This window comes from Crocodylus porosus, unplaced genomic scaffold (genome assembly GCF_001723895.1).
Source record: "Crocodylus porosus isolate Cpor-Errol unplaced genomic scaffold, CroPor_comp1, whole genome shotgun sequence".
In the NCBI taxonomy this organism is placed as follows: Eukaryota; Metazoa; Chordata; order Crocodylia; family Crocodylidae; genus Crocodylus; species Crocodylus porosus.
Genome location: NW_017728913.1, coordinates 11193791 through 11205932, shown reverse-complemented (window position 1 = coordinate 11205932; position 12142 = coordinate 11193791). Strand labels below are relative to the sequence as shown.

At 37.5% G+C, this 12142-nt stretch overlaps 1 protein-coding gene across 6 annotated transcripts in view; it reads right to left on the bottom strand.

The window, feature by feature from the left end:
- Window positions 1-5357: 5357 nt before the first annotated feature.
- ARFIP1 (ADP ribosylation factor interacting protein 1) overlaps window positions 5358-12142 on the bottom strand; it is an 86757-nt gene continuing 79972 nt past the window's right edge. For all 6 annotated transcript variants that reach the window (XM_019534481.1, XM_019534483.1, XM_019534486.1 and 3 more), the window contains one exon: window positions 5358-6964. In XM_019534481.1, the coding sequence (XP_019390026.1) occupies window positions 6809-6964 (156 nt within the window). In that variant the 3' untranslated portion in view covers window positions 5358-6808. The remainder of the gene's footprint in view (window positions 6965-12142) is intronic.

Here is a 12142-nt window from a genome sequence, read left to right as displayed (position 1 = left end):
AGGACACAGATACTGGAGAGGATCCAGAAGCAATCAGATACAAAAGGGCTGGAATGCAAGCAGCACAAGGAAAGTTTGAAGGTACAAGAGATGTTTTATCTAGAAAAAAGATTAGAGGAAGAGTCAGGGGACATGGCAGCACTGTTCAGCTATAAAGGCTACCATAAAGAAAATGGGTTTTCCCTTGTTACCAAGGGCATAAAAAGAGGCAATAGTATCTAAAACTACAGCCTGGCAGATTTAGATCAAATCTCAAGGCAAAAAGCTGCCTAACTGCAAAATGCTTAAGGAAATTGTGGAATTTTCTTTGCTGGAAGTTGTATAGATATTTGGGATGGCTTAGGAACAGCAAATCCTTTATCTTTACTGGGATTGAGCTAGATGACCACTCTGTTTCTGTGAACATGAAAAATTTTACTCGCATCAGTATCCTACTGAACACACTTGGAATCATGACTTGGACTTCACAGTGATTCAAGATGCTAGGACAGTGGAAGTCACTCCGATTGCACTTTACATCAGATACAGAAAGTCTATTGTCTGAATACAGGTTTCCCTCACTTTATGCTGTATATGTGTTCCTGGAAAATGGTGCATAACTTGAATTTGCATAAAGGGAACCCACTTTACAATGTAACAAATAGGGATATGTTCCAAAACCTCGACGACTGACCCCCAGACCCATTTCTACCACTTTTACAAAACAATTTTGGTACTCGCAGCAGACAGTGCACACAAGCGCAGGGTGGTGGTGAATGTTACCATAATGGGGATGGCAACTACAAAAACACATGTTGCAGACAACAAGCGAGAAGCACAGATCCACACAGGAGACTATATTTGGGTGCAGGTCACTCCCGCAATGCACCGCGCAAAGCAACTGTCTGCGGGTTTCCACCACACCGATCACATAAGAGTGAATTTACCTCACGTATAACATATTTTTGGTATAAAAAGGGCCATCACATGTGAGTGAATTCGCACCTACAGAACCTGCATAAAGTGAGGGAAACCTGTATTATTTGTTTTGTGGTGGTGCCTAGGGACTGATTCAGGTCCACTGTGTTAGGCACTTCTATAAAGTACTGTCCCAAAGAGACCATTCCTGACCCAAAGAGCTTGCAATCTAAATAACTAGACACACGTGGGAATAACAGAGCAATAGCTTGTTGTTGATAACTGACTCTCTCTCTCTCTATATATATATATACATACATAGCTAGTTTTCCTACCCGTTTTCAGACAGTACTGGCCTCTAATCAGGAGGGACCTATGGTTCAGAGTAAAAGAAATCTATGAATGCCCACCAAGTTACACACTGAATAAGTGTTTTACAGGATTTAACGTTTTGTAGTTGTGAAAATCCAGGAATTATGGAACAGGTAGGGATTTCTTAAGGTGATGTCTGTGTTGGTCTAATAAAAGGCATCACCCTAAGAAGTTCTTGCCTCTTGCAGGATTGCAATCCAAGACAAAACACAGTTGGCAACTTTACTGCTGGCCAGTTGTCATCCTCATGAAAGACACAGCAGAAAGGTCTAGGACTGAACAGGCCTGGGGTCTGGGCTTTCTTAACCCATAGTTGTATTTTGATGAGGTTGAGGTTAACAGAGAAACTTATACTGGTTTTGCCTACATTACATTATATCAGCTCTGTGGCTGAGTAGAGGTCTGCCATTTACTGAGCTGACAAGATGATGGTGCAAGCATTAGATAGATCCACTTAAATTAAATCCTATTTAAAATACCGTATTATACAGAGGAAGATTCAGAATTCGATTAGTTTTAGAGTTATTCTCAATGAATTCAGTGGAAATAGTTCAGGGCTAGTTAACAGCAATCCACATCACATAACACAGCATAAAATTTGGCACTAGTAGCAGTAGTTGGAGAGGACAGACTCAAATTTGAGCCAGCATGGACATTCCAAGAGAGTATGAGGTCACAGTTGAGGTTACAGGCAAGGAAGTGTTGTACAGCTTACACTGTAGCTGCTTGTGTTGGAACTAAAAAGACTTATTTTAACTGCTGCCAGTCATGAGCACAAATATTCACTCAAAAGATTGAAAATGCAAGCCAGCCCCAGCAACTTACATTATGTCATTGTATTAACTGAAAAAAAACACTAACGGGGCAAGTTGGGGTAGAAAGCCAGTCCGGATGCTGAGTTTAAACTCTGATCTTTTTCTTGCCCTGTGGGTTTTTGTCAGAACCTTAACAGTACACAGTTTCTAGTAGCTTTAGTTGCTTTCCATTAAAAAAAAAAGCAGAGTGGTACAGTTAGGATAGTATAACAGATTTCTTCAGGCCCTTAACAAACCTGATAAAGCATAAAATTAACAAACTTATAAAAGTGGACTTTTGATTCAATAAAGCAAAGTGATATTTTAATATTTAGAGGTCATTTAGGTCAAGATTTGACATGTGCAGCTCTAAATCTACAAGCAATTTAGTTGCTCCAAAAAGAGTTAATCATGGTTTAATCTACACTAAAATCCAGGTGTACACTCCAAATTTAAGTAATTAAAAGTCAAAGAAACATCAGGAACATCATTTGTTACTTGTCCCTGACTCCTTTTTGTAACAAAACTACATACCATTACCCTCAGGGTATACCAGTTGGTAGCAAGATTGTTTGCAGAAGCAAATTATTTAAATTGGAATATCAACCACCTCACCCCTATGGCCAGATCTAGCCCATGGTGCTCCTCACAGGCCAGAGCCAATCCCACCTCTGGCAGTAGGGCGAGCAGCCTGTATTGGCTGAGAGCCACAAGAATGAATGCAGCCATCATGCACCTTGCCACTACTGAAATGCATCTCCAATGGACCTCTGTACCCTGGAATTCTGCAGTGGGCTCTGCTCTTGCTTATCCCACCCCCAAATCCCTAGCTCCTCCAAGTATCCTGTGGACCGGGTGACAAGTCCATGGACCAGATCCAGCCCATGGGCCAAAACTTTAAGCGCTTAGCATTCTAAAACTAAATACTTATAAAATATCACAACTAAAGATGCGTCAGGCAGGGTTTCATTGCAGGCTCTGTGCATCTGCAGCTCCATAATGGAACAGTTTGAGACAGATGAAGCCTCATTCCAGAATACTCTATTAGCAGTAGTGGCCAACTTTTTTGTTAAGTGTGCTTCAAGGTAAGCCCTAACCCTTCCAGAGTGCTGCTCTAATGTCTTCCTCAAAGGAACACTTTTCTGAAATTTCAGCCCAAATTGTTCAAGTTTGGCAAAATGAAACTACAGACAGAACTTTATTATGAAAAGGATGAACAAGTTTAAATAGCAGGTAGTGGTATTAACCATTTCTAAAATTAAAATGAAGATATTAAATGAACCTTGCTTTGTAAACAGGATGGTGTGTCCTAAAAATTAAATGCTGCTGTTTGAGGACATCTTCATAGAACACATGCAGAAAATTTCCCAAGCTGGTGTTTATTTTAACTCATTGCCCATTATCTCGCTTACAGGGGGAAAAAATCCCTCATTATTTTAAATGTAGCTTTTTTTAAGAACACAAAGGTTTCTAATGCATTCAACTGATCAGTGTAATTTAATGATCAAACTGAACAATGTGGCTTATTTAAGTTTCACTAATTGGAACTAAAGCTTAACCAAAAAGGAGAAGAAATTTTGATTACAAATTCCCTTTCTGTATGTTTTGCACTGCAATGCACAAAGCCTAGGCTGAAATTCTGCATACTCAATCTTCCTTGCAACACTAGAAATGTTTAAATCAAATTCACTTTGTTTCAAAATCATAATTTTTTAAACAAAAAGACTGCACCACTAGTTTGATTGTACAAATAGACTGTTTCATGATGCATGCACACACAAACACAGCAGAAGGGGCAAATTAAGCATGCACAGGCAATCTTAATTCTGGTATTTCGTAACTTTTGAGTTCTTGACTGCAACCTGTGTTAGTTCTTTCTTTCCTTCAAGAGTAAGGTTTTTCCACAGGCAATTATTGTAGCACTTACCTTTTTGATGAACACAGTTAATTAATACGGAACTTAATTCAAATCCAGCTTTACAACACATGCATCTGTACTTGACACTTGCACTGCTGCCTGTTGAACCAACAAATTTGTATAGGGTAAACAACCATACAGCAAGTTTTCAGGCGTGCTTGTCTTCCACATCCAAATATGAGCAGTCTATTCAAACAGCAGTTGTACAGCCATGCAGATACCAACAGTTCACCACACAGATCTTGTACTTGCTGTTTTATGAGAAACTTTGGAAAAGGGTTTTAGGATTGTACAGGAAATGTGGGAAAAGGAGCTAAGCCCCTGCTACACTGACTCACCTGATTCACTCCTGATCCATTTTTACAAAAAATTCTCACAATGAAAGGAAGTTAAGAGCGATCAATACTTGTGCTTTGCTCAGAAGCCAATTTTCTTCCATAATAAATGAAGATCTAAGAGCAGCAACAGAGCATGGGGAGTTAAGCAGGAATCAAACCACAAGGCAGGGCTTAGTACAATATTGGAATGTATGCACATGCACATCCTCACAGAGCCTAAGTGGTTCCATCCAAAGGGCCCTTTCAGATAACGGTGTTGCCTTTGTGTTCATCCTAAGAGTGCATTGTCACAGTACTGACCTGTTCTCAAAGCCTGAGATCAAAAGAACACCCTCAAGGTTTTACAGCACCCATTTCCAGCAGACTCAGTGATCCCTTCTGTTGGGGTGGGGGGTGGTAAACAATGAAAATCTGAAACTTTTGGAGTCCAACTTAAAGATATTTTATTGCCTAGAAGATTAAGCCAAATTTAGTGTTTTCCAATTATTATGGGCCATATAATTCTAAAAATGTAATTCCTATAAAGGGAAATTACAAGTGCACATTTGTATTTACCATTTTTACCAGATCATTTCCTCCAGTGCAGAGACTATCATATGCAAAGCAAAGAGTTTCAGCCTCTAGCAGCCAACTTGGGGATGGAGGATGAACTAACATGCATTTTTCAGGAGTCTATTTGTTGCAGCTTTTTACTGAAGCTTTTTTTTTTGCTAAAAGAGGCGCACACTACGCGCAAAAATCCAAAAGTGTTAGAAGTCGTGGACCTCATAAAAATAGCAGACAAATAATCTGTTACTCAAGAGCAGTAGCTAACATTCATCCTTAATATCAATTAATTTGTTTCACTTTTGTTCATATTTAAAATTCAAAATACACTTACTGTGAACTCACTGTGAGGTGGGTCAGAAATCAGTACTATGTAGCTAGTGCTGATTTCTATCACTGAAGCGTCATGTTCATTTAGTGGTTTACAAAGCTTTCATTATGGAGCATTAGTGCCGAATTCTATTTTTAACCATAAACATCAAGGAAGAAAAATACTGCAGCAAACACCTTTAATATGAATACGAAATTCACAACAGAGATACATTCTGGGGAATGTAAATCAGCTATTACAAGAGAAATTCTGACAGAACAGGAAAATAAAGAAGGCTCTGTCAGACTATGAATTTAATGAGGAATGATTAAAAATGTTTGATTTATAGGTACATTACATTATGTTAAGCACTGAAAAACCATTTTAAGAAACACCAACTGAAATGCATTTAAACATACAGTACATAAATCATACAATCCACATACCTGTAAATAACATACCTTAAGTACTTCATTTTACTTAACAGAACACAAAGCAATGGAACTTGTGCAAATGAGGACTCCAATATGTTGAATTTAAAATGCCTATGATAAAATTAATATATAGAACTTTACACTAAACAATTATATCACTGATGGAGAAATGAAACAAATACATCATCCACATTATCCCTGTTGCTAATGCATGCTCTGCAGTTGAAAATCATACTGGCCCCCTCTCTCTCAAAACACACATCAACTCCATAAAGGTTACTGAAAGTTTTCACTTGGTCTAAAGTGTTCAAAGAAACATAGCATCTATGCAGTTCTTTTCCCTTGTTGGGAACAGAGACAAACCCCTGTCTTGACAGGGCTGTGTTGTGAATCACGTACACTGGTTGAAAGTAGTATCTTATAAAAAGGCACATACCTGTGATTTAAGGCTATTACGGTATTTGTATCATACAGAAAGTAATGTTTAAAAATGAAATTAGTACAGCAAATGGTTGGCTTTACCTAGCAAACCACTTGAGGCAAAGCTAAAATATGTGCTTAGAAGCTTCAGACTGACAGTGATTCTCACTTCCTTAGTGTTTTTGTTTTTAACATACAATGGAAAAATACAGATTCACCTTTTAAAAAGGTATTTGCTGCAATTCCATGAGTCAGCCAGACATCTAGTACAGCTGTTGCCTCTCTGCAGGTACTGCACAAAGGCTTTATATTATTAATCTGCAAAATATTCTTTTTACTCTCTCCTTTTTAAAACACAATTACATGAAAATGACTCATTAAAGATGTTTTCTATATTCATATACAAAATATCAGAAGTTGGTACAAATCATGTAAACCTCCCTTTGGAAATATTTTGACTAGCCACCACAATGACCAGAAACCACAAACATCTTGTCAGTGCAAATCTATATTAGATTTTTTTTTCTGAATTACAGAAATAGCCATCAACCCTCACATACAAAAGGAGTGCTCTAAATTTGAAATGACAGAAATTATATGTTCGGTTACTTTAAAGCCACCCACATTCCCACCAAATTCAATTTTACAGTATTACAAAAAGGAAGAAAATTAAAGCTATTTGTGCAAGAATCACTATGACCATCCTTCAACCCCAACCCCTTAATTCTTATTAGAGATACAGATTCTAGGTTAACAATGGGTCCTCTTCTCTGTATTGATTACTGTTCTTCAAGCCAAGATGGAGCATCTACTCCAGGAGTTTTCAATTTGATGTGGAACTGTTTAAGCGTCTGGTCAAGCTGCTTCTGATTTCCGGCGAAGTACGCTGCAATGGCATTGTGGAACAACACGAGCTGATTGTGCAATACCTTAACCTGTGAACAAGGACAGTGGGTGGTTAAGACAGACACATAACTGACGCTTCAGGCTGCAGATGAGAAACCTAATTAGATGCATTATTTTAAAAGTTCAGGCTAAACCAAATGGATTCTTCAATATACAGACTTATTATTTCATGCAAATTTCCAACTTCTTGTGACAGCATTAGGGTACTGGGGCCTATTCTTAAGAATTCAACTCTCCATTTCAGCATTTCTGCCTTTCACAATGATGAAATTAATATAAGCGAGAACTTGTTTTAGAGTATTAGCAGGCTGCTTTGATTTATTTCAAACTGGTGTCTGACCATAGTCCTATATTTAAGGGGGGAGGGCTCTTTGGCAGAAAATAGCATAAAGGTATGTTTTGTAAATATCAGCCAAACAACATGCCAGCATTCTCGCATGATAAAAAGCAAGTACACTTAAGTAAAAAATACTGTATGTCATATAGTATTAATTCAACTTATACTGTAGTAAGTTATATATCCTCTCCAACTCCCCATTCAGATTTTGAGTTCTTAACAATTCTTTCAAAGCAAATAATGAAGAGAAATTCAAAGTTTGAGAAAACAAAACCAAGTACTTGGTTACACCCTGGCCTAGGAAAGTTAAAATTATTCACATTGCAACAATGCATCTCAATTCTGATTTGCAAAGGGCACTTGAATGGAAATGACCACTGATTTGGGGGTAAACAAATGCCTATTAGAGACTAAGCACAAACCAGATTCAGTTTTCCTTGTAACTTAATGAGCATTTGAACAGAAGGCTTTAGAGATAGAAAGAATAGCACATAAATCCGCTGCATACCACTCACTTCCTCAATGAAAATCCCCTTCCTAATGTTAACTCCCACCATACCTCTAACTGAATTATCTCCTTCTAAGTCACTTAGGACGCATTCATATTTTTTACATATCTAACTATACCAAAACCTTGATAGTGTCTAACATTTATTTAACACATGAGCAGGACAACTCATACATAACACAGTGTAGAAAAACAGTTAAGGACCTCCCAGATCTGAAAAAAACGGGAACTAAGATGGCCATGTAGATTAATAGGCAGCCCTTTCTGAAACAGACACTTAGTCTCGCATACGCAGCAAGAGAAAAGAATGTCAAGCTACATCCTCTCTAGTTAACGTTCACCCTACAATGTATACTCCCCACTAATCCCCCTTCAGGAACTGGCATTTTAAGCCTACTTTTGAAATACAATGACTGCCTGAGTAGGTTGCAACTACTCACTGTCCCAGTCCCCCAATCCACTAAACAGCACAAGCTGTGAAACTCCAAGCACTTTGATACAACTCATTAAAATAGGAAAAATAAGCATACAACTCCTAAGTACTTGTGGGTCAAATCTATTCATGCTTGACATTTCTCCCATTTCAAACAATGCACATGACAATTCAGTTAAGTGCCTGTCTGTCTTGTTTATCTACTCTTGAGAAAACAGCCATTTTCCAGTTTTAATGCATCCTGCTTTACTTGAATCATAGGTCTTGCTTTTACAATCAGCATTCTGTTCAATCAACCTGCTAATACAAGGTTGTTTTCTGTAGTACTATCATTTTTGGGACTTTAAAATTCTTATACTTCACTTATTAATTGTGCAAATAACCATGGAGACCTTGAATCATAATAATTAAGAGTCAAGGGAAAAGACAAGGATGAGTCTGCAAAGACTCAGTATCCTTACGCTTTCATTGTCAATTGACTCTTTGTTGAATAGGGCTGTAGTGCATAGACTGACAAAGCTAAACCCAAGTACAATAGTAACTCAACTGTTTCTCACTACCAGGTTGGAGGATTGAATGAATGTTATAAACAAGTATGTTTGGCTGACAGAACTATAAACATGAATTTCTGAAATTCAGGCCATTCAGTGAAATTGCTATTTTAGTCATTAAAAAATTCTTAAGCAATGAGTTTAAAAATCAAGTCAAAAAAGAAATTCGAAGTATCAAAGTCCACCCGCCAATCTGAGGTTTTATTCCCTTTCTAAAGTTTTACAAGTTTACCTTTCTTGGCCATGTAAAGCTGAAAATCAAAAGCAGCAACTCAAATTGAACCAGAGAAAATGAATATATACAATTTACTGTCAAATGCATAAAGAGTATAAGCAGAAGATACACATTTTTTAAAAAGGAACACGAAGCCTCTAGTCTCTAAGTTAGCCTTTTTAATTTAGTTACCCTATTAAAGTAACTTTCAGATAGACATGATAGTGTCCATTCATACACACTTCAGCATCTTTCATTTACTTCCAGTATATTATCAGGTTAGCAAGTAATAGTACAGTGTCCCAATTTTGCACCTGGATATAAAGAGACACACCTGCATCCACACACAGAGTCACACCGAAGTCAACAGGGAAACATGGGTTCCAGAACTCTGATCACCTACAGCAGGAGCATCTAGTTCTGCAGTAGCCACAGTACAGTACTGAGCTCGTGCATAAAAACTATATATGCATAAAAAGGATAGCTTTAAGAAAAACCATTCCCAGGTTATGAACGTCATGTCAAATTTGGAGTCCAAATAGGTAAATACAAGAGACAAACGTGTGTGTACATACAATGTACATGTACTCAAGAAGAGGACGAAGGCATGAAAAGACGTGGATTCCAGTGCAAAGGATTTGTCATATTTCAAAGAGCTCAAATCTGATTTTACAGAAAGTAGACAGCAACAAGACATGCACACTTAAAAATGAACAAACAAAAAATCCACACAAAATAACGACCCCCCGGCCCAGGCATTTCCTTTCAACAAATTAAGTTTTCCCCAAAGGCTATCAAAGGGTATAGTGCCCTCTTAGTGTTTCTACTTTATAAGCAGAGGGTGATCAAGCATCAAGAATAGATTTTCATTAATCTGTGCAAGCTGCTTTCTGAACTGGAGCAGGAAGAGGTCACCACTAGCTAATGGTTTTCCATTGAACCCAGGCCTCATTGATCAAAATATGATCCACCAAGGGCATTCAGAAGCATAATCAATGCTAGAAGGCATAAGTCCTCTCTCCCACATTCCTAGCAAGAAAAAAACTCATTAAAGAAAAGCAGGTACACTTAGAAACAAAAGAAATGGTATGTACCTAGCACAGTTGGGAACATGGGATAAGGAATATATTAATAGCAATTTCACAGAATAAAGCTTACCTAGACATTAAACATCCCACTAAGTATCTAACCATCCTTGCTCAAAACAAACTATAGTTTTACAGAATGTGGCATACTTGTTTTCAACTTGTTACATTTTTCCAGGAAGTGTATATATCAAACAAAATAAACATTTAATTATAATACAAAGTGATTTGTCTTGGCTTAAAGGAAAGAAATTCAAGAAAAACAAAAACACATTGTCCTTAAACCCTCTGCTGATCAAGAATTGCAGATATTTCTTGTAAGCCTGATGTAAGATCACAGGACTCCTGTCAGCCTCACTACCTTTATCTTAGCATTTTAAAAACATGTTAAGAGATTTGCCTGGTCTAAGTTGATACTTGTCTCACTTTGTAGAGACAAAAACAACTTAAAAGGGGAAGGCTTAGAGGACTGGTGTAACAATTACAGAGTTTAGGATCAAACCTGGTTCTCTACTCTGTGAGGCAGCTCATTCCATTGTCTCTCACAACTTCTAGAGAAATGGTAGAGAAGCAAAATAATTTAAAATTAAGAAAAGCATCAACCCTCCCAGTCACTCAGATCCAGACTATCTGAATTGAAAAGCAGGAGAAAAATAAGTGATGTAATCAGTAACGAATGGATCAGACTGAAAACTAGACAATGCAAAATGTACACATCTGCTATTTTGTGAAAATTCACCCCAAACTCTCAATGCCCCCCAAAATTCCTGAGTGACAAAACAGGGTTTAAATAAGGTTTGCATATCTAATTTTTAGACCACAATTCAGAACTATAAAGGTGAACAGCCTATAATAGCTTTTACTAGTATGTCCTAAGTAGTACACCAAGTAACATTACAGTATAAGAAGCAACGTGTGTTTGTGTAAGACCACAGATGAAATGGGGAATTACTCTGGTTGTATCACTTGGTAGGACTATCAAATATTAAACTACCCAGAAAACCAGATGTCAAAAGAAAAATATCCTCCTCCCTTCAATTTACCTGTGACATTTCTCTTGGAGCATAGACACACAAATTCCAGTTAAAAGGTGCATCAGAGCAGAGTACAACAAACTCCTTAAGACTACTGCAACAGTCTTCACATTAATTATCCACCAGCATCGGAGCTGAAAATCCTAAGTTTTAAGTTAAACCTAGGTCTCATTCAACTAAATGAAAAACTGAACCATTAAATAATAAATGTTCTCTTACAATCTTACTCATGGACTTTTTGCTATTTAAACTTTTTATTTCTATGCCACTCCCTGAGAGACCCTGTCATTATTTGATTAGTCTTAGCATTTGTTATTGTTCGAGTAAATATGGGGCTCAGTGCTGTTTTAGCTGCTCTAACTGAAGTGAAAACCAAATGGTACATGTCCTAGACACAGTTAATGGAACAGAAACAATTAGAATGCAGCAACCCCTCCAGATTTCAAGAACCATTACTTAAAGACTACCTGTGGGAAGCAACAAACAATACTTTAGTCTCATTCCCTACCCTGTGAAATACCCATTGATGACCGTTTCCCCAAGCAGAATACTAGGTGCAACAGAAGCACCTTCGCACGGGGGTGATAGCCAGAAAAAGACTTGACGTGAAAGATAGTCAAGATTTAATAAAGGAATTTATAATAAGAAAGCTGCCACTCCCAGAGCAGCGTGACAGAGAACTTCTCATTAAGCTGTGAGAAGCAAACATACATGAAAGAAGAGCAAAATTAGGTATAGACAAAACTAGTCTGGAAAAACACAGGCTCTAACCATGGTAACTAACTTTAAACCTGTTTTTGTCTCTCTCTTGGGGACCCCCATGTACAATGACAAACAAAAAACAAGCAGAAGACAGGGCAGATATGCACTTTTATAGACTAACCAAGTAAGTTAGATATACAGACTAGAGCACAAGTTCTCCTGAGTCAAAGTTCACTTTTAGAAGACCAGTTAAAAGGCACCATATTTTCTTGCATACAGCATGCCGGAGTACAATATGTACCTTGTTTTTTAAATGAATGAATGAAAAAAAAAAAAAAAAGGA